This window comes from Trachinotus anak, unplaced genomic scaffold (assembly GCF_046630095.1).
Source record: "Trachinotus anak isolate AG129_WGS33_773 ecotype Australia unplaced genomic scaffold, CSIRO_AGI_Tana_v1 ptg000023l, whole genome shotgun sequence".
In the NCBI taxonomy this organism is placed as follows: domain Eukaryota; kingdom Metazoa; phylum Chordata; class Actinopteri; order Carangiformes; family Carangidae; genus Trachinotus; species Trachinotus anak.
The window spans coordinates 109,445-133,818 of NW_027273874.1; the positions used below are offsets into that span (position 1 = coordinate 109,445).

A 24,374-nucleotide genomic window follows, 5' to 3' on the forward strand; every position below is an offset into this window, starting at 1 on the left:
ACCCTCTTGTGTCAGTTAATTATTTTCAGTGCTCCAGATGCTGTCGCTGACTGAAGACACAGCTTAAGACTTTGCTGAGGGCACAGCTTTGTGAAGGCGCGCCGGCCCTTTAAATAATACTAGAACTAAAGGCGAGGGATGGGGCTCTGGCTACCAACACTGATACAGCAGACGCAGCCTGATGGCAATTATTTAGACGTCCACTTGCTAATTATAATAGAGGATGACAGGTGCCCAAAACAATTTGAGCGCAAACTGCCTGTGAGCTTGTGCGTGTGGATGTCTCTGCTTATGGTTAGAGATAAAGATAGCCAAGCCAATGTCTCGTCAAACAAATGTCTCTTTCACTTCTCAGCTGGGCTCTGCTGCTTCTGATTCTTTCTGATGAGCGTGTTGTTACTGAGATGCTGCGTTGTTGGTGGTTTCACCGGTTACCTCATGCTAATTGAAACAGACCTCGGAGGTATGAACTAGATTACAAAGGTGATTCACTTCCCTACCCAAGATGATTTAGCAAGGCTCCAATTTCATACGCGCTTTGACCTTTCTGATGAGATTTTTATCAGATGATTTTCACCAAATCATGTGTAATCAAAGTTGGGACGTGGGGGTTGGGGCCAATTAGAAGTATTTAATTTTGTTAAATCACTGTTTTTGTGCATGATTAAAGGAATTGTACTTTATATTTCTGTATGCTGCATTTATTTGCATTTCAACTTACAATAGGGGTTCATGTGTGCCATCTGCATACGTGTATTGATTATTATTTATGTTTCTTGTTGGTTGAACAAACTCAATCTAAACTGATGCAACAGAACCACGCAGTTGTCAAAACCTGGCGACACACTGACACTGAGATTCAGTTGTGTTATGCTACTACCTGCTAATGTAGCCTCAAGCCACTGACCTCAACCAGAGATGAGGAGTGGGCTACAGAGATCTAGAGCGCTCGCTTCCTTCTGAGTCCACACCCCCAGATTTTCTTTTCTTTGTTAAACCGACTGAAGCTGACTCAGCTTCCTTTAGAGCCATAAAAGGCTTCATACTACTTTTTTTTTTCCATATGCAGGAGTGCTCCCCTAATTTGTGTATCAGTGTGAGTCTCAAATGTTGTGTAATAAAAACACTGAAACTTTTTCTGCACAATTTCTTTTCCTGCCTCTTTTCTTTTCCTTTTAAGTCCTCATCAAATCATCCATACTCATATCCCACAAGCCCTCTTAATGCCGCACACCAAGCACCATTTAACATACATAAAAGACACACAGCCACACACACGCGCGCACACACGCACACAGACACACATACAGCTATCCACTCTAGGAGCCGAGGGGAGACATTGAGCCTTCCCATGGGACCGAGGAAAGTGGGGGGAGGAGCCAGTAGGTGGTAGAGGGTATATCCAATCTCTGAAATCAAGGCAGTTGACTGGTGAATAATGAATATAAATTGAATGCTCTTCGCTGGCATCGCTGTGCGTGGCTGCGGTGAGTAGGAGAGCGAGCTGATGCGCAGCTGTTGACGAGATGGGGTGATTGTGGGGTGTGTTTATACACACTTAAGACAGGACTGTATTACTGTCTGTCTGTCATTTTGTCTGCCTCTCTCTCCTTATTGCTTTACTGTGTGTGTGTGTGTGTGTGTGTGTGTGTGTGTGTGTATGTGTGTGAGCTTCTGTGTCTGTGAATGAGGCCTATTGACATCCTCTACTGTGACCCTCTGACTCCTGACAACTCCAATCAGTAGGATGAGTGGGAGGCGAAGGGAGGGGGTGTGAGTCCACAGTGAACAGTTATGATGTGTGTGTGTGTGTGTGTGTGTGTGTGTGTGTGTGTGTGTGTGTGTGTGTGTGTCTATGAGAGGTCTTGTGTGTGTGTGTGTGTGTGTGTGTGTGTGTGAGGAAGTGATAGACACGAGAGCTCTGCATGCAAATTGTTGCAATCCACGAACAAAAGTTCACAAGAAGAAGCTTTTTTTCCCAGTTTTCGTATGATAAGAGGTTTGTATCTGTGCAGTGTAATGTAAATGAAGGCAATATGTTGTTGCAGTTGCAGTAATAGTAGTGCCAGGTCTAATGTAAATAGAAGTGTCATAAGATCTGTGTTCGTATTACCATAAGTAATTAAAAAATTGCAACACATGAGAAACATTTTATTAGACGAGCAGACTGTGAGGTAAAGAAATAAAAAACTAAATGAATAAATATTGTTCAAGGCCGCCACCTGAATCAAAAAAAAAAAGTCAGCGTTGTGTTTTCAATAAAAATTGCTATTTGGAGACAGAGTCACTGGCTCTGAGTGCATCATACAACATGTCACCTCCTATTAAGCTGGCAATTATCTATTAGCACCATTGCCTGCACTGGGGTTTGTGAGAGTCACATGCCTAACAGTGTGACCTGCCTTTTTCTATCGACAAGGTCCCGATTTAGATTCCACATTGGTCCCTACATGATGCCAGGCGCCTGTGTGAATGAGAGAGAGGAAAACCGTTGCACTTTGCTTAACACAAACACAATCCCAGATGGTTTTCTTCTCCGCTCAAGAGGAGAGCGAACCCGACGCCATTCGCGCACACGTATGTGTGATTTTTAACACACACCCCAAAAGGAAAAAAAATAAACAGTACACTGTCAGCCTCCTTCAGCCAGTTAAGCCACGTGGAGATTTCAGGCTCCCATTACTGTTATCCTGCCTAAGAGTTGTGTAAACAGCAGACATGGCTACAAAGAATGTGTAAACATTTTAATTCTCTTCACCTGTTTGGAGTGAAGTTGGTGGACAAGTCAGATAGTGTGATGGAAGTTAAGTGCTTTACATTGTCTTTTGATGGTGAAGAATCCCTGCCAAAACAAAACTAAGAGTCTACAGCCACAACAGCAGCTCTGTGAGGCCGTGCTTAGCCACAGCAGTGAGTTTATGCTAACATGCTTATAATGACAATTGCTAACATGCTGATGTTTAGCAGGTAGTTTAGTGTTTTAGCATGCTAACATTTTAGTTCAACCGAGGAAGAGCCAAGTATTCCATCCATCCATCCATACATTATCTATACCACTTATCCTTATAAGGTCCCATTCACGCCTACGGGCAATTCAGAATCACCCATTAACGTGATTAACCTAATGTGCATGTCTTTGGACTGTGGGAGGAAGTTGAGTGTCCGGAGGGAACCCACACAGGCACAGGGAGAACATGCAAACTCCACACAGAAAGGCCTGTGGCTCCGGGTTCCAACCCAGAACCTTCGGTGGCACAAGTCAAATTGGACACACTAAATTTTTCCACCGGATGGTAGCACTAGATGAAAAGTTCATGATAATTTTAGATATTACAATTCATCCTGACGGGAACATGCATGTCTGTTTCAGATTTATGGCAGTCCATCCAAAAATATGACTTCAACTTTCATGGTGGCTCTAGAGGTATAGTCATTAGGATTCATGCTCTGGAAACCATAAATGTATGTACAAAATGTTGTGCCCATCCATCTATCTAATGTTGAGATATTTCACTGGATAACTGAAAACTTTGACCTGCTGGTGGCACTAAATGAAAAGACAGGGGATCACCGAAGTCATCAAAATTCATCCTCTCGGCACCGTGGATACTTGTACCGAATTTGATAGCAATCCATTGTAAATGTCTGTATAAACCTTGATGGACTAACCCTGTAGCGCTGCCATCCCTTGATCCTCGTGGCTAAAAAGCAATTGGAAATACTACTTTTTTTGGCTGGTAACAGTAGACACACCTTTGCCTGACCCGCTAATGATAACCTGCAGCTGCAGTTACACTCTGATTTAATTCTGCTGATTCGCATTGAAGCAAAAGTCTGTGTAATGTGTTAATCACAGCCATGTGCAGGCACGAACTCCAATGAATCAAGTAGGTGACATGCTGAAAGGTATCCACACAAATAGACATGTTTCCAATTTATACAATTTAAAGGGCAATGAAAGGCTTCATGTTGCTTCATGTTCTCATATTTCTCTCACACAAAGAAAAAAAAAAACATGTTAGCACGCTTGCCAATCTGAGTGAAGATTGAGAGGGCAAAACATGGAGGAATGTGATTTATGCCTAATCTGGGCACTCGGTTTCATAAGGCTGTAACTGCACTTTCATTTCAGAGAGTAGTTTGTTACTCACCGAGAGCCCTGTAAAAATCTCTGCTTCATGCAGTGATATAGTAAGGGTCCATGGGACTCATGGTGCAACCCCCCGTCTGCAGGTAGACCCGTTTCGCATTTCTAGATGGGTGAAATTGAAGTGTGTTCCATTCCAGAGGTAGAGGTCCTTCATGGGAGGTTTAATATATGTGTCAGCCACATGACATATCAGCCAATAATAGGCTTTCCGTTGTTTACAACCAAACATGATTTTCTTTTTTTTTTTTTCTTCCAACACTCGCAGGCTTTCAGGCACTCTTTCATAGGCACGTAAAAAGCGTCACATTATAAATTCCCTGGTCTATTATTACCTTTCCTGTAATGACACATCCCACACAGCCTGTGCCAAAGAGCTCCGCTTGGGAACAGGCCCAAGGCACTATGTTACACCTTGCTAACTGCATTGTAGTGATTGAAATCTGAAAACTGAGTGCGCGACCTCGTTTTTCTTTTGCTCTGTCTGCCATACTCCTCTCTTTCTGGTTTCACTCACTTGCACGCTCTCTAACTTTTGCTCTTTTATGCTTTGGTATTCTAGGGCCACTGTGGGGTCGTCCTTGGCTTCAAGAGGCCACTAAATATCATGAATGACAGACTTAAGAATGTGATTCTCAAGTAGACAATTATTTTGAAGAATGGCACTTTATATAAGTTGTAGTCTTGGCCTTGAACAGTATGGTATTAGCACACGGCTATGGATAAAACTATGCAGCAAATTCAGGTGGTTATAAAGGAAAGTGAAATGTGCACTAGACATACTGGAATTATTATATAAAATAATAAAATGATCAGTTGTGCAGCACCATTTGTAAAATGCTACAATACCATATAATATATATATATATATATATATATATATATATATATATATATACACACACACACACACACATACATATACATACATATATACACACACACACACACACACACACACACACACATATATATATATATATATATATATATATATATATATACATATATACACACACACACACATACATATACATACATATATATACACACACACACACAGACACACACATATATATATATATATATATATATATATATATAAATACCATTACTATATAATACCATTACATCATTTGTAAATCCCCCACCTCTGCTACACCATCTAGTGCTTCCTGCATTAATTTCTCATTCCTATATGTATGTATGTATTATCATGTTTTGAAATCTAATATCAGTTTGCTACAGTATCCCCACAGCAGCCACTGTAACATGTGAAGTAATCAAGTCTCAGCTCTGTGCATGGGAGAATATTTAGCCCCACAATACACACTAGTCTACAAGACAACAGCATAAACTGCACAGATGTGATTGACTTGCCTAATCCAATTACATTAAGAAACCGTTGTTCATTTAAGATGTACATTAAACTCCAATTTGAAGAATATTTTCTGATTAGCAGACAGCAACAAACAGACTAATTGTTGTGTCTGGTGATTTGTGCTGCATAACATGATTCATGCACTGTCAATCAAGCTCGGCTCCTGGACGGAGGAATGCACCGTTGCTGTCAACTGCTACAACCCCGACATGCAAATCGCACGGAGGCACATCTTCATGTATAGTGTGCATATCGGTGCATTGAGCTCGTTTACATTTGTTCATCCATAGTTGTATTTAACAGCCCTGACATTTACCAAAATTGATTTCCTTCACAGCCTTGCATTTGTTTGAACATACAACGGCGATGACTCTGTAATCCCATTTTAATTAGAAAGATGTAGTGAGCACGCTAAGCTCACGCGCTCTATTCCCCACAGCGATGCCACACTGGCAAGGAATCAATCACCAAGGCACCGGTTGCCAGGGCAACGAACAGGGGGCTTCTGCACTACTGTCTAAGTGGTAAATGATTGCCGGTGTAACTCATTGGCGGATGTGAGGAGTTTTTATCTATCTCTCTGTCTCTTTCACCCCCCCCCCAACCCTCCTCTCGTCGCATATCGAGAGAGTTAATTAAAAGCAGGCAACATGAAATAAATCTAAATCTGAGTAGAAATGAAACATACAGTACAAATTGAATTCCCACGTCAAGGGGTTTGAGGTTGGGCGGATAGGTGGGGGGTGGCAGAAAGGCAATAGTAGTGAGAAATGAATATGCAGTGTGAGAGAGGTGTGAAATGAAGAAAAACATACACGTCTGTAGAGGCTGCTGAATGGAGAGAGAGAGGGAGGGAGGGAGGGAGGGAGGGCTGTGAGGAGGCAGGTGAATTCAGAGGAAGGCATTAGTTTACTCGTGTCAGATCTTAATTTGGAACCTCGCTCTGCATGGTCTGGAGTCAGGCACAATCTACTGTACATCACTCTTGTTCTACCTGCACAGCCCTCAGAATTTTTTTTTTTTTTTTTTTTTTTTTCCCCAGTGCTGGAGCGCTAGTGAGGCCGCAATCATGACAGGAGAGCAATCAGACACCAGTTTGCACAAACGTGATAAATGAGTTTGAAACACAAACAACACAGTTAAATGAAATGTGAGCAATGCTGCAAAAGTGCACATTAGAGTTACACATGCTGCATCTCTCTGCAGTCAGGCAGAAATGGAAATATAGCACAACCATACCTCCTATGAATTAAGCTCGTATGCAGCCATTTTAACAAAGCAAAATGCATTTGGTTCTCCCGAATAATGATTGTAGTGTAATATGAGTATGACAAAGGATGAGACTGATGTTACTCTGGATTGCCCAAAATCCATTAGTCTGTCTCTCAATATGTTTACTTCCCTCACTTGTACGTGGCACTCAGCTTCAAGCCCATTTGTTCCTACTGTAGGTTTACTTGTTTTAAAGTCAGTCACAAATGTAGAGTGTTCCTCAAGAGATTTCTGTCCTAAAACTATATAGTACAATAAATACTAAAGAATAAATTTGTTGGGGTCTATTTTCAGCTGGGGATTGATACACATCTGGGGACAATCAGTATTTAAGGACCAGAACACTGTATGTGATGAAGTGGTAATGAAGAAACATGTCACCCAGTGCAATGTTACCTATTGACATGTCTTTTATGGTTTTTGGACATAAATGGAGGTCTACGGCAGTGCCTGAGCATTCCTGTAATAGTCAGCAGCCAGTAGTCTGTACACATACAGTGCATGTAGCCAGGAAGTTGACCAGGCTGTGTACTGTTCCCAACAAGCAGCAAGTATTCTTTGAATGTACCCTTTTTGTGGACATTTCCTGAAAACTGAAAAAAGAAGATCACTCAACAAATACTGAGATTGTTGGAATTACAGTTATTCACAAAAATATCACAAAATCACTCTGCAAAACACAAAAACTAAATATCAACACTAGGATTTACAAATGTGGAACTACACACAGTCCGTGAAGATCTAATTCTGCCCGGCTCTTAAGACATTGCTTTTGAAGTACAGAGGGACAAAACTGCTAGGAAAGTTGATATGATACAACTCGGCACAGCACAGTGGCCCCGCACAGGATTTGTCATTTCAACATTTTGAGTTTTGTAGGGAGCTCATACTCAGCATGGATTTTTTGCATTGCAACTGAATAAAGGCAAAGACAGGAACTGCTGCACAACTGCTCGTTTATATTCAGCTTCACAATGAGGAGAGCTTTGTGGAGGAAATCTTCTACTGAGTGTATCAACAGATCAACAGTAAACCTGTCCACAGTTCTCTCTCTGTCTGTCTCTTATACACACAGTGCAACCACTGCAACATTTTGGAGACCTGAGAAACAATGTGTTTATACATAAACCTCTGCAGCTAGCTGATGCAGCCATAGGCATCGTTTAAATTTTGCCATAACATCTTACAATGACAAATGCTGATGTGGTCAGTGCATAGAAATATCCACAGTTATTCCCTAATGAGAGCTGCAGGATGGGCAAGCAATGTATGGTTAAGAAAAATGTATACACCACTGATGTGTAGCGCTGTCAAAACTGACCAAAAATGACATTTCATTATTCCTATGGCTTGAAAACGCAGATTCAAACCATTCAAATATCTATTTTTGTCCATTATGTCCTTAAAACAAACCAATACAACAAGAGACATAACTACTCGTACAGGTGCTCATTCTGGTGCTAGGTGCTAGTGCTCCCTGCCATCATTACCACATGGTTGCAGTTTAATTATTCACTTGTTTCAGCTTGACCCACATTTCATTTTCATTTTGTTTCCAGATATGATCTGTAAACACAGGTTTTAGACTATGCACAGGCACAGTGGTACCAAAACTTGCAACCTCACTGTCATTAATTAGTTTTAGAGGTGTTGGTTGAATCGAGTTTTGAATTTCAAGCTGAATTTCCGTGTGTGTGTGTGTGTGTGTGTGTGTGTGTGTGTGTGTGTGTGTGTGTGTGTGTGTGTGTGTGTGTGTGTGTGTGTGTGTGTGTGTGTGTGTGTGATCATCATCATGGCCAAATGTTGTCCTGGAGACACTTGTTAAAGCAAGAACTACCACAGATGCTGTTTTTTTTCTTTGGCAGGTGTCTGTCTGTGGGCAGGCTTTATTACCACAATAGTGTCACAACTGTGCAAAACACAGTCATGAATCTGTCAGTCTGTAATGAGATCAAGATGAAGGCCAAGTTCGAAGATGGGAGTGGTCCGATCCATGAGTTCTGAGTATTCCTGTAATAATGTAGCAATAATGTGAGGATGGTGACTAGTGAGCACATGTTGATGAGCATCACGGCTGGTATGATCCAGTGAATGCAGCATGATCTCCAGTCAGCAGCTACAATCAACTGACACTTAACTGTCAATACTGGGATCCACTGTAAGACATCTCATGTCATCTCATGAGTGAGAAGATTGACAAGATTTTCCAGAGAGGGAAAATGTCTGTTACCAACCCCCCAGCAGAAAGTCTAACCACTGCTCCTGTCTAATGCTGCCTCATGAAAATAGCACCATTTTGCAGCACTTGAGACGCCTTGAGCCAAACTACGACTCTCCAACAAGCGCTTTGTAAATAGAACACACATCACATTGGCCTGAGAATGAAATGGTGTGCACTCCAGCAAACTCAGGTTGTCCATCTGGCAGCAGGCACTGCCTGTCTATCCACTGGGATCATTCCTTCCTACTCGTCTGCCTCCCACCACTGTCTCTCCAATTAAAAGTTACACATCAGCCTCAAGTCTGAGCCAGACTTCCAGATGGTTGGAATGATAGAGCAAGCTTTTCTTCTGTTGCATTGTCAGTGGAGAAATCAGTTACCTGTGTGTCTATTTTCCAAAAGTGCTGTGCAGTTGGGTGGTTGGCGGATGCTTTGGGAATTGAGTTGAGTTCTTGTGCGTAGTCAAATCCCCAAACTCTACTCTGTACTTTTAGACACAGCAAGTCTGAAACTGAGCACGGACCGGCAGATTTCAAATGTTAATCCAGTGCTACATTTTTCTGCTTGTTAGGTTAGATGAGATTGTTCATTTTTCACTGTCCTTCAGCACTATGGAGAGACTTAACAGCAGATTCAGCAATTGCTCAGGTTGTCAGTGAAGCATACAGCTACATTTACTTTGATTTTAGTAAACATTTTCAGATTTCATCACGTTTCACACACAGACCTTTATTGAAACGTGAAAAAAATGTCAATTATAGGTCCACACTAATTTAATTTGCACTCCCACCATACCTTAAAGTAATCCATTAAACTCTGTAGCAAAGGAATGAATCAAATAAAGAAGTGAACACTTCATAAAATGTTGGCTTACATTTCAAATATTTGTCAGAGGTAAGCTGACATGAAAAAATGATTCTGAAGAGACTCTGGGGGGGTTTCAAAACACAGACATCCATCGAACCATCTTTTAATGCAAGTTTATTTTCTACTTAGCTCTGAGGCACTGACATACATGAAGCCGTCAGTGACCGAAGATCACAGGAAACGCATGTCAGCCTTTATTTTACCATCACAGCGTCTAGTGTATGTTATCCCACATGCTTAAGTGCAGTTGACAGGTAAATCCCATGGCTAAGAATTTCTGCTTCTCTGACGCTTCCTTGTGAAAGTCTTTCTGTGTATGAGCGACCATCACATCTCTTGAGACCAGAAGACTGCAGCTCCTGCAGAATATAGAATCCAATTTAAACAACCAGAACAACTGAGAACATAATCTTAGCAAACGCGGGTTGAGCAAAGACAGTACAACGTAGAGGGCATTGTGTTGGTAACGTCAGCATCTCCTCAATGCATCCATAGCCAGGCCATTAGAAAAGCATCAGCTACGAATTTACCCTGTAACTAACACCAATCCAATGTGGGAGACAACTTATGTTTTTTTATGTATCATTACAAGGCTGGCAACCACCTGTCTCCATGATGTGCTCTGCCTGAATTCTCGAATTTCTCAGTAAGCACAAGTTTTTGTTCCAATAAAATCTGACAGGCACATTTAATGATAAACGGATCTGCCAATAGCCCAATTTCTCAAGGCAACACGGGACTTATAATTTCAGAATTTCATCCAACGGTTTCTTGAACTGCCTTTCAGTCAGCTGCTGCCAGGATAGACTATAACAGAACTTGCAAGCCTTGGATGGTCAAGCTGAATATCACTGTGGTAGATATCACAAGGAAGCCAAGAGAGGATGCTCATGGACATAGCAAACAGAAGATTTATCAAACAGAGGCTTTAAATTTCATCAAGGTCTGAACAGAAGCGTGTTTCAATAATCAATTCTGGTATATTTCCATGCAAAATTTAAAAAAAAAACTAGTTTGTCTTAGTCACACTGTTATCCAACCGAATGAATGAACAATAATAATAAGGGTGTGCAATCTGGCAAAAAGATCATATGGAAATGCACAATCTTAATCACGATCTGAATCCTGTTTTTGCTCTGATTTTATTGTGAAAGTCCTGACTGGAAGTTGGGATTCGTAGCTTCCTGCCGCTTTGACCCTTCTTTCAGATTTTTGTTCATTTGCCGCTATTCTTCGCCCACAATGCTGTTCTCTTTTTACAAACTGTATCACAACCAATCACACTTTTTGCCCAGTTCATATGGTATATTTGTTTGGACAGTGCTGTTTATTTATGAGGCGATATATGGAAGTGTTCTGATTTGAAAGTTGAGTTTCTTCTAACCCGTAAGCCCCTGTTCGTCTCGCCTCGAGTTGCCCTGCATTCAGGGAGGTCTCTCGTCCTACAAAAAGACTCCACCATCATGGATGGCGGGGACTGAACTTTTAAAGTTAACTATCTTAATATAGCATCTTTTACTGATCCAATCTGTATGATTCATCTGAATAGTAGATCATATGCCAAAGTTAAGATTGTCCACAATATAAGATCGTCCAATCACCCACCTCTAAGTAACAAAAATAATATTAGCACTGAAACGATGAGTCGATTAATTGATTAGTTGATTGATAGAAAAATTATGCCACAACTCCCAAATATTATTCCGCTTCCATTTTTTTATACAGTTGTAGGGAATAATAACCTGAATATCTTTAATATCTATGTGTTGGTCAGACTCTAAGTCTTAGAGAATTGTAATGAAGCATCTTTCACTTTCTTATATTTTATGAACCAAACAATTTATCGATTAAACGAGAAAATAATTAGTAGATTAATCGTTAATGAAAATAATTGTTAGTTGCAGCTCTAATTAACATGACAATAGAATAGAAAACCTTGTAGGTAGGTGACAGGTGTTGATTCAAGTTTAGTAACTTTTGAGGAATAAAATAAAACCTTCAAATTACCGCACAGGTGAATCAACAACTCTCTGGCACACCGTCAACAACAATTACAAAAGAAGTAACACGTTTAGAGAAGATTGAAGCTTCACTAATCTATTACATTACTGTTGTATTAGATTGATTTTCTGGTCAGTCTGTTTATACGTGCCTGTAAACACTCTCTTTACTCTGTCCAGTTATGAGCTGTTTCTGACAATAGTTGGTAGTTACAAGAGAAACTTGATTAAAAAGATTTTGGTTATAGATTTGACTGAGACATGTCTACCAAATTCAGTTTACAGCTTTGAAAACCTTTGAAGTCCCCACCTTCTGAGAGCGTAGGAACAAAATCCCACAATGTGGCTGCTGCTATATCCCACACTCACTAACCAACCAATCAGACCATGACATGAAATGAGGCATAGACCCATCTCACACAGTGCGACATGCAGTGAATTTGAGGCACTTTATAGACACTTTGATGCTGTCAGCTCTCAACCTGCAATACTAATGCTAACTGAGCTCAACATCTCTAAGAAACAAGAGACCAGACATCTGTCATACAACATGGTGACATACTCAAGAGCCCCCAAGGAATGAGGTCAATTAGTACTTTGAATAATGTTGATCTTTTGCTACCATTTTAGAGTTACATATCAATACAAACCGCCACACTGACATACACCAGGGTCAGTGATATCTGACAGGAAATGTGTCTATTGCTGTCTGTTCCGTCAAGCTCATTACCTGCCAAATGTGGGCTGAAGGTGAACTGTGTGGGTGAGCCTCAAGTATGTCCCCCTAATAAGTGCTAAGGCAGCATGGGAGGGGGGAATACACGGTGATAACTGAGAGAATAATGGTCACTTACAGCATGTACACCCTCTGTGTTAAATATAGCCAGACACATCCAAGAGTCCACAGTGCGCCGCATATCAGATGACAGGCTTTTGCAGTATCCTCTATGAGGGTATGGTTGTAGGTGGTAATTCTACTGAAGATGTGAAAATGGAAATTTCCTGCAGGATAACAATCTTGTATTTACTGCTTTAAATGTTGTTTCCACCACAAACAGTACATCATGTTTACACTTGCAACCTGCAAGGCTGGCTTACCAACCAGGAAAAGTAAGTAACTGTCCCTGCAACTAGACCCCTAAGGGGCCCCTAAAGCCACTGGTTTACTATGTGTCATTCGGCTTGTGGTCATTTGATTCATTGCAATGCATATTTGTTTTGGAACCATGCATTGCAGCAAAATATGAGCTGAAATTTTAAGAGCCTGCTGTGTTGTATTATTACCTAATCTCAAGAGTTACCTTGTGTCCACATACTGCACTTAGACCTATGTGGTGCACACTGAGATTGAGTTTAATCACATTATTAAAACTGAAGTAATTGACGAATACCAAACCTGGGACAATCAGGTATTCCACTATATGAGACTTGGTTGGTTTCTGGAGCTCTTGGCAAACTATAATGAACCTGCCACGTGTCCTCTGTGTGCACTGTAATGGAAGGTCAGGCACACACAATGAAAGCAGAATGGAAAAAACAGGGGGGGGTCAATAATTCTGGCTGTGTGAGGCGCCTTTTCAGGTTGGTTTGACCATGGCTATCCTTGCAAATATCAACATCAGTGACTGGGATTGCTTCTGAAGTACAAAGAATCCAAAGCAACCCCTGCAATTAAACTCCCACTAAGAAAATTTATACAATGGACAAAAAGTGTGTTCATTTTATAATTAGTGCACCATTTTTTAGTTATCAGCTGCCAAGAAATATTTCAGTGCAGCTGCAGAATGTGTGTCTGAAGACTTAGTAAAACTGGGCCTGACTTTCTAAAAATATTAGAAAATGGCTGTGACATTGAAAAATGGATGCTAAATGTAGGTGTAATAGGACTTGAAGGAAATGGAATTCAGTCTGTAGTTTTCGATCGTTCAATGTTCTATTATGTTCTGCCAGAATGCAGATTTCTTATCTATGAAGAAATCTTCCAAATAATATGATGTGAATTTGCATATTGCAATACAAATACAAACCAACAGCTTGTAGCTGCAAATTACTCTATAGCAAAGTTATGCACATACCTGCTGTGCACATTATAATAAAATTGGGGATAACTTGGGGAAAAGAAAGAAGTTTATCTGAAATATTTAAAAAGAATCGTTAAATAGATGACAGTGAATCCCTGCTCATACAGCTACAGACTGAGCAATAACTCCAAGCTGTAATCACTGTACCGTAAGTGACAGTGGTGTCAATTAAACTCTGTATGAACATCTACACTCTAGGTATCTAAACATGTTAGTGTGCTGAGCAGAAATGCTGACAGCTGATGTGAAGGAAAAAAAAACTTATGAATACCAAATTATGTTGAAAACCTCAGATACAAAGGCCCTGGGAACCCATCTCAGCTGAATGATCAATGTAACAGTGTAACAGGCTTATTAATGAGTGACACACGAGGAGCTGAGACCATCTTGGATGAACAAATCAGAGAGAAGGGAGCAAATTCAGTGTTTGTCAATGGGTTTGTTTGCACAGCATTACCTAAATTTTTGTAAGATATAAAACTCATCATTCGCTAAACCTTTCCTGCTCTAAATAACAATTGCCTAATCATAGCTGAGCAAATGTAACTGTAGTAGGCACAGCAGACTTGCTGAGCTCTGCATTTCTGTATATGTGTGACTGAATATTTAAATAATTTGGTGGTCAGTGTCTTTTGTTGATAGCCTTTTCAAAATCAAAAACACAAGCTCCGAGTAAAATGCAATCACCAGCATGTTTGGCTTAGCTTAATTAGCTAAGCAGCTACAGCTAATAAAGAGAGTAATTGTCAGAAAAATGAAGCGTCACCTTTTGTCAGACCGAAATGAAGGACTCACTGTTACAAATATGGTAAATATGAATATGCATGGTATATCTGCCACTGTTATCACTGTGAACTGCACATGTGTCACATCCGAACAGAAATCTAGATCGGCATAGCAACAGTAACTAAGGAGGGCGGCGCTTAAGGCTGGATCAGTTCAAGCAGAATTTAATAATTTTATCCCCAATTATGAGTTTTAACTGAAGTGTCATAGCGTTTACCTGAATATGATTAACAACGCGATGATCTTACGTATTAATGTGCATGTTAATTGACTTCTTAATACCACGGTTCTCAGCAAACAAAACAAACAAACAAAAAAAAAACACAACCAAAATGCAGCTAACGAATCAAATTCAATTCAAACAACAAATAAAGAACAACCACTTTTAAATTAAAGATGTTTACTGTGTCTTCTAGAAAAGCACAATGTCTTTGTTGTGCCAGTGAGCAAGGGAGGTCAAAGCAAAGTCATTTATCTCTGTTGAGTTGGAAATTAACTTCTGCCTCCAAGCAGTTCGACCTAGTAAGAACCCTGCGATGCTGCTGACCTCTAAGGCAACATGTGTGTTGCAAAAATAGCATAGTAGGGGGTGTATGACTCCAACAGATTAGCATCACATTGTTGATATGACATATATTCCCAGGAAAAATGAGAGAACCTTTCAGCCATTTAAATAGCAGAATAAAAGATTGGAACGGAGAAAAACTCGGGTTATTCACATGACAAACGAGTGCAAGAACTTGTAAAAATTGCTTGTGTAGGAACCCCCGAGGGTATAAATCAGTAAATGTGATTCATTTTACAAGTAATAATGATTTCTGTCTGCTTACAATTCAGCACAGGGAATTATGTTGCAGTGATTCGCATATATAGAAATAATTTGGGCAGCCTGTCTAAATATATTTTCCCCGACCACATTTTTCTTTAAAAAGTCTGTGGAATTACTGCTAAAAGCACAGATTGATGCGTGGTTATTAGCTGACTTGCGATTTCAATACTTTAAAGTAAAATCAGGAAGTGTGGGAAACTGTACACTCAAATCTGTATACATGCATACTGTAAGTAAAAAAGCAATAAAGCTTCTGTCATAATAAATGGAATACCTACATGGAAAAAGCTGAAATGTGACAGTCCCTACAAAAACAGTTGCCACCGTTAGGTGTATATCTGTCAAATATGTAGTAAAGATGGAGGCCATTGGGCTCCCACACAGAAGAACAAGTCAAAACAAATAGATTTGAAGTTTTTCTACCTGCATTTGTGTTTAATATTTGTAATTAAAATCTAATCCCTGCAAACATTGGGCGAGAGGCCACAGCAAATGGTGTATGCCTAGAAAACACCAAACACCACTGAAGAGCCCATTTCAGGTAATTTCATACCAATAATATGCACATGGACCCAAGAACCCAGCTTAAAGTGGAATGATATAAGCCATTTATTATGTTCTCTTCACAGGGCAGGTCTCATCTCTCACTATTTCAGTTAAAATAACCTGAAAAAAAAAGTTTTAGAATATAATTACCATGTTTTGACATCCAGAAGTTGCATACTGTAGCATTTAGTCTTGTGGTTGTGGTTGCTTTTGTCTGCTCATCCACACAAAGGCTCAAAAGCCTTAAGAGATCAATTTTCTGAGCTCTGCTCGCTTTTGTGCGGCCTCAGAGATTCTGTTAGAGGGGATAATTGTTGTCTTCCATACACTGGTCCTAGCTGCAGGGACTCACCTGGAAAAGCACATGCAATGCAGTGAAGAGAAATCAATACAACAGGGCTAATTGGGCTCTAAGCAGGGAGTCAGGAAATGGCTGCAACTCATGCCCATTTCGACAACCCTAAGACAATGAAGAGCAAAAATTAAATATGACATGGAACACTGTGCACCTGGGGAAAAAGAGCAGATCTGCAAATACAACAAAGTTGAGATTTATCTGCTTCTCATCTCAGCTTCAGATCAGATTCAAGTGTGTCCAAATCATTTCTAACAGTGGATAATTGTACTGTGGTATATTAAAGTAGATTCACTGTTAATAACCATCTTTTTAAACACCTGTTCTAGGATCTCAGGTTTCCTGAGTTCACCGAAAATATATACTCACTTTTCTTTTTCAGTAGCTTATCTGCTAGAGCTGAAAACCGCTTCAAAGCTACTGATTCAGATGTGTCAGTCAAACATCATTAGATATCCCTGTAGCCCTTTACAGCATAGTAAAAACTCTTATCAGCTTACAACACCTTGGATTTTTTAATTTTTTTTAAACACACCATCCACTGCTATAATGTCAAACAAATATCCACAGGTTCAGCACATTTTAATGCCTTGCAAAACAATGGCTTCAGAAACATGAATCCTATAACCATATAAAGAGAGAAAAAGATTTATAATATACTTTAAAATAATAGTGGGACATGGGGATTTTCAAATTTCCACATATTTGAGGTACGTGTTTATAATATTTATTTGTCCGTGTGGGAATGTTTGATCATATAAAGCTACAGGTGATATGATTAGTAAACAAGATTACTTCTATGCTACAATACTTTTCTCAGTGCTAGACACACGTCTTGATGTTTCAAAAAGAGTAGTTATAGTGCAAGCATTTTATGCTTTGTAGGCATTGAACAGTAAGTACATATATGACATGCACTGCACAGAACCAGTCGCTCTTTATGTCAACAATCCAGACTCACCAGAGTAAATTCAAAGGTTTTTGAAGCTGTGAAACAACCAAGAAATTGCTCGTTTCCTGATTCTAAGGAAAACCACTGATTTGGTTGCTGGTGGCTGCCTTTGTGCATACACTGTACGTCTCTCCCTCTCTATGGCTGGGATTGTTTCTCTCTCTCTCTCTTTCAGACTCTGAATCAGCAGGTCCCTTCGGTAAACAAGGCAGAGTGATTGTTGGATTTGCATATTCCTGAATAAATTATATTGCATTTCTCCGATAAGCAGTGCACTACTGTTTGGTAGCTTTTCCTCCTCCTTCTCTGCCTCCGCTCTTCTTTTCTACACCATTCACACACGCTGCCACGAATTAACCCTGATCATGAGGGACCACTGCAAGTGAGAAAGTGCTGCTCAAAATTCATGTTTTCAGCAGTAGGAAAACCATGCCATTGGCCCCTGGTGGGGCCCAGACTGCCAACTACGTGGATGGTTAATCAGGCCTGATAATGATGCATGTCCATGTCCGCCACCGAGGACAAGGATGGCAGCCACGCTCAACAGTGGGAGATGGGGGTAGAAAGACTGGGAGGAGAGGAGGTGGAGATTAAAGAGACTGAAGCTACAGAGAATCTAGATAGTTAAAGAGATGGAGGTGGAGAGGAGAAATGAGAGGATAAGTAGGAGAGGAGAGGAGAGGAGAGGACTTCCAAAGATGAGTCTATGCAGAAATGCAGAAGAAGCTCAATCCATTGGAAGAGGTTATTTAATGTGGGTGCAAATTACTATTTTGTGTGTGTTTGTGTGCAGCCACACAGGCATATGGACATGTGTGCATATTCACATCACTGTCTCGAATGGGGCTGGGGGATGGGGTTCTTAATATGAACACAACTACATCTACAGACTGTAGCCGCTTTTTAATTACAGCTCTGGCGTGCTTAAAAAAAGCAGCCAGGAGAGGAAAAAAATAAAACTCCTCCATTAAAGCCGCGTGTAGGCCTCAGCCTTTTCCCCCACCAGTTCAGCTGATGACTGCTTTTTCCCTTCTCCCTCTTATTCCCCTCACTTCCTTAGGAGAATTGGGCTGGTGGTATTTTGGCTGTGAAAAGGAAACCATCGGACGGCAGGGGCATGAATATTCCAAATGACTAATGTTGCACATGCTTATTTTTGACATATCTGGCTTCCGCAGGGAAATAAAACACTTCTAATGCAGGGGGACCATCTGTTATCTGTTGCTGGTGTTTCAGAGCAGGCGGGCTCAGTGTGCACACACTCACTCGCACACACGCAAAAACACACACACACACGCACGTAGTCACAACACGCGCACACAGGCAGACAGATCGACACATTCTCACACAGTGGGAGTGGGGGGGGGGGGTACATAGACAGCAAGACACATGCGCACACACATGTACTAACAGCAGAATCTGCTGGGAGCATGCACAACAGACAGGCTCTAAACTCCTATACAAATCGAACACTCCTTTTTTTTTTTTTTTTTTTATTTCAGTGTGTTTGTCAAACGTGCTGTAAATCTAGAGCTGGAAGGTGACAGGGAATGCACACACTTTTTTATGCTAGCCATAAATACCTGGGCCTGTCTCCCCACAGCAGCTGGAGCGCGATAATATGCTGGTGGTGTGAAGGGGGAATAAACTAGCTGCATCACCTTGAAAACAAAACATGAAGCGCACAAACGCTCTTCTGCATCAGCCACACATCTACGCTGAGTGCATTCTCACTTCCATTTGTTTGGAACTGTGGCCAAAGGAATAGGTGCAGGAGGTATGGTAAACAAAGCTCTCTTATGCATGGATAATCTGTTTGTTATTTTCACACAATAGCCAAGCTTCTAGGTACGCCAGAGCACTTCTATTCAATAGAATATTTTGGGTAGCTAAATTTGCTGTTGAATTCCCTCTCAGCTCCTGTGCCCGTACATTTCCAAGGCACAAATTATGTTTTAGAAAACCTTCCAGGGGATATCAAATATCCAAAAAAAATGCTATATAATACATCCATCCATATGAATCAGTAGCACCAAACAAAGCTATTTTTAGACTCATGCTTTCTCACCAAAATACATTGTGTGTATCCTTGAAGCGTAATAGATACGTTCAATGCACTTCCATCCTTATAAATCATTTTCTAAGCTAATTTTTGGAGGACATTTCGGCTCATTACTATTATGCATTATTTACGGTACATCCATGTTTAGTAGCTGGCAGTCACAGTCGGCGTCTTCCTTGCATTTTTTGGCGCATTGCTACATTCTTGGCATGCTACCGCTACAGAGAGTGTTTTATGTATCTGCTCAAATATTGATATTTTTATTGTCAATTAGTTCAATAACTAACTCAGTTAAAGCCACTACTTGTACATTTTTGACTTTGGAGCTCTGCCTAGCACTAGCTTAAAACAACAAGGCATTTCTACTTGATAAATCTCAATCTCCTAATAAATTATCACAATTCTTATTGATTCATTTTCAAATACTAATCACAGGCAGCCTTCTACGTCAGACTTACGCATATTTTGAGCATTGGGAGAATTTTGACTGAAAAACAGCACCAAGCCATTACTACAAAAACATTTCTGCTTGTGTGAGTTAGTGATATGGGATGGGGATTTTTGCCATGAACGAGCATGTGTGTTCTCTCCATGAGCGAAACAGTGCAAAACACATAGCGCAGGTACACACACACACACATTGTAGTTAATCCATTGTGGGTTGTGTTTTAGGGTATAAACATCCTTTGAACCCAGTCAAAATTCCACCAATTAAAAGTTCTGCATCCATGCAGGCAGACAATGTAAATGGATCTTATGTCTATAGGGTGACAGGGATTTTAAGTAGTTTCACAAGAGCAGTGTAGGTAGAGGTGATGGCAGTAAGGTTTAATAACTTACCTCTGTCAGCTGCCATTAAATGAGGATCTTCACCGACAAGACTGTCTGGTGCGCCATGTGTATCTTTGATCTACAAGCACATAATGGAGGCAGAGACAGAGAGAAAACAAGGTCAAAGATCTATACACTTATAAGACCTTGGGTATCACCTGCATTAATGTATACAGCGACAGCAAAAGTGTGTGTGTGTGTGTGAGTGAGAGAGAGAGTGAGAGAGACAGAGAGAGTGATTTTAAAAAGATCCTTTCAGCTCAAGTCCATGACTCTAATATGCGCCTCCCAGCAGACACTGTGTGCTTGATGTTGCAAAATACAAGGTTCCTTTCTGTGCTCTAGGAGGCTCCCTGGAGCCTTTGAAAGACAGTTTAATGATGAAAGACAACATGCCTGGATGCTAGTGTTCTGTTTTAGGTCACAAGGGAAAAACAGGCAGAGCCAAAACAATTTTAGGTCTTTAATTTTCCTTTCAAGACACCACGTCCATTTAGTAAGATCCAAGTCACATTGTATCCTCACCTTGTGGAAGGTTTTAGAGGGAAATAATCACTAAATCCCTCCAAGTGTAAATACTGCTGATTGCTAAGCCGCAGTGGTAAAATATTGATACACCACATATCAAAATATTGAAATTTATCTGTAGCTGGAAATCTACCTGAGGTTAGAAAAATGTGTGTTCTTAAAGTTGTGCTATATTTTGTTGTTGATGCTTGTAGGGATTCTCTTTTTAAAGAGAACAGTAAAAACATTGTGCAAAACATTCATTCTTTCTGTAGCATCCATGATGCTGAGGAGGACTGAATACAACATTCCTACATACGGGGCAGAGGAAATATAGGTCTGATTTGATGACTTGTCGCATGCTACATGCTGTCATTTTTATTTATTTTTTCCTTTTTTGGAAACCAGACTGTAAACTCAACTGTGCAAGTGAGAGGCGTAGCCAAATGCAATGTGACTCACCACCTCTGAAGAGAACAAAAACCTGCTTAAGATCAATGTGACATTGCATGCAGTATTTGCAGTTCAGAATATTTGGAAAGACTGGACTGAATATAAATGTGAAAACTGGTCGCAAGAAGGAAAACCCTTAAAGCCACAGAATGTAACTTTTTTCCTAACATTCTTAGTTGAAATATGCTCCAAAACATATCTTAATGTGGAGAAGAGGGGGAAGGGGTATTCCTTTCTATTTGATTTCTTCTAATCAGTCAGAGATGGACAAACTCTGGGGTGGGAGCTCATTGCTGTCAATCAATTCGTGACCGTCCTTCTGGCTCACCACTCCTCTTTCACCGAGGCTTCGAGCTAGTATGAGCCGCTGGAAGACGTCACTGTGGCTGACGCACAGGCTAGCAAGCTCGGAGCAGGGAGAGACAGGGGTGGGAGCAGCGGAGTGCTTTGCATGCCAGTCTCATGTTAGCACTAGCTTGGCTTCCAGAACTTGCATATCGTAGCTTTAAGTCAACATGTAACTGAGTTACTCCGCTAGACAAGTCTTATAAAATAATAATTTAGAAGTTTAGTGAGTTTAGGAAGGGAATTTCTGCTGATCCCAGAACTGGTCTATTGATTCCAGATCTGTGCTCTTGATAGTTTGAAACATGGTGGAAACAGCTAGTCTGGCTCTGTGCAGCGGTAACAAAATCTCCCTACCAGCACCTCTAAAGCTCACTAATGAACATGTTATTATCTTGTTTGTTTAATCTGTAAAAAACCAAAGTGTAAAGGTGAAACATAGTCATTTCTTGCCAGCAATAAATAGTCAAAACACATTTTTTTTTTAAACTTCAAGTGAAAACTACTTTATCTTCAGTTAGTCTTAGTCTCTAAGTAAAACATGCTTAACTATCTCCAACTGCCAAAGTGCAAATGATTTTACTAATAAATACTCTCTACAAAGAAGTAACATTTGCTAATCGATGTGAAATTGGCAGGGCAGGAAGCTCGGTGGTGGAATGTAAGGTACAGGGCTATAGCTGGTGAACTGCTGCGGCTGGAGAGCTAATCGCTAATTCTAGGCAGTCACAGTGGTCCCCAGAGATTCCATCAATTTTCTTCCTACAGTTCTGTTTTCTTTCCAGTGGTTTTTTTTTTTAATCACCATTGGACACCATTTCATTCAATAAATGCTCAAATAAAGACGGAAAAATAAAGCTCCCTGAGCTAACAAGCTTGCTAATTACCAGTTAGCAAACTCATTAGCTTGTTAGCTTAGGTCGGTTGCGAACAAGAAACTTTTTATTCAAAACACGTACTTATATGAACTATATGTATAATATAAATACATATATATCTTTATGTGAAATAAACAGTCAATATTTGGGTAAATACTGGTCTTGGTTCACCATAAAAATCTAAATATTAATGTATAACAGTAGGTACAAATAACTGAAGTATCCTCATGATAATAGTCAGTGCTAACCTAGCCAGAGTGGCCTCAACAAGATAAGTCTCCTGCACATACTGCTGCACTGTGAGAGGCAGAAATAATGGAGGCATCACTTCAAGCTCAGTCCTCACAGTCTACCTATCTTTTCATGTCCACATCCTTCTCCAGTTCTTGTTTGCGTCTGAGAGCATGACGCCAGAAGAGTAAAGCCTTCAAGCAGCCTCATACGCCGCTCCCAGAAATCAGCCGGCACAGAAAAACAGAGGCTTGCTCTTGAAAACTGTCTGCCTTTGAAGGATCTTTATTCTCCGTTCCCCAGCTGCCGGAGATGTGTGTAACGGCTTAGACATACAATGGGTGCACCGCGGGTATTTGTCCACCGAGAGCCGGAGCCCAGTAAATGAAAAGAGGGGCACACATGCCCAGGAAGCACCTAATTAATTGACAAGCAGATATTTCTGAATTTATAATCATCAAACAGACTTCATTTTGTTCTCCCACCACCATCCTCGCCAACCCATCTTCCCAGGCGACTTACTTAAGAGACTTATCTTATAAATACAGCCCTAATCAAAATAAATGACTAAAAGCTCCAAGGGAGTTGAAGGCTATACACATTTACATCAGAGGAACTGATGCTGCCTGTGCACCAACTTAAGGTTCAAATCACAGAGAATCCTAACTTATGTAATACTTTCTGTGTTTTTTTTTTTTTTTTTGTTTTGTTTTTTTTGGCTGCTCAGTTTGGCAGACCTATATTCATAACAGCCAAGTAGGAGACACACGGCCTCCTTCTATGTGTGTTATGTTGAATTCCCTCAGCAGCATGCTCAGTTGGTGAGCGTGTCATATTTTACAGAATTATTACTTTTTTAATATTTAATGTGTCTGTTTGAATGCGTGTGTGTTCTCTTAGTTTATGTGCTATACATATCATTCTATACATGTTTACTGCTCAATATTCTTCCTTCTGTTTTGTACTGGGTAGACATATCTCATAAAATGTAGCAATGACTGATATTTCTACAGCCAGTGGCTTAGCCAGTCAGTGATGTCTGGCTAAGGTGAAGTGTGGTGATGGATTGGTCGTCAAAGTTTCACCTGAGTCCAAGTTTTGATGGATATGTTACTGCCACAAAGCCAATACAACAGATGGCACAGACCATGAAGCCACAACTCTCAGTGTATAAAAGTCCAACAGCTCTCTATTAATTTTGAGAGAGGCCAGGGCGGCAATTTAACACCCAGGATTCAGCTGTTCTAAAGTCAAATTTAGGGCTTATGTGGAGACTGCAGTGTTCATAGCACGACTGCTATCTCTGCAGAGGCATAGAGTTTGATGGTAAAGGTGGCAGGAGCACAGTGTTTGCAGAGCCTCCAGAATCTCATCTGCTTCGTGACACTGTTGCTAATGCAAACTGAACTTGACTGTGACATTTGTGGAAGCCTTTGCAGAGTTTAACTTTTGGACAGGGGTGCAGTGTGGAGGTTATATATGGACCCTGAGTAGACCCTTCAGTGGGCCTCAACATTCAGCACACCAAGTTCTCACACTTACTGGTAAAATGCTAGAAAATTGTTTTTTGGTGCCTTCTGAAGCCTGAAGTCTGAAGATTCTCTGATCTGCCAACTCAACTTGGCAATAC

The 24,374-nt window shown here is 40.5% G+C and overlaps 1 protein-coding gene across 1 annotated transcript in view; it reads right to left on the bottom strand.

The window, feature by feature from the left end:
- The window catches only part of LOC139606757 (glucosidase 2 subunit beta-like), a 124,249-nt gene that overhangs the window by 53,522 nt on the left and 46,353 nt on the right, over positions 1–24,374 (bottom strand). The window contains exon 10 of the mRNA XM_071459079.1: positions 20,340–20,409. Coding sequence (XP_071315180.1) covers positions 20,340–20,409 — 70 coding nt within the window. The remainder of the gene's footprint in view (positions 1–20,339; positions 20,410–24,374) is intronic.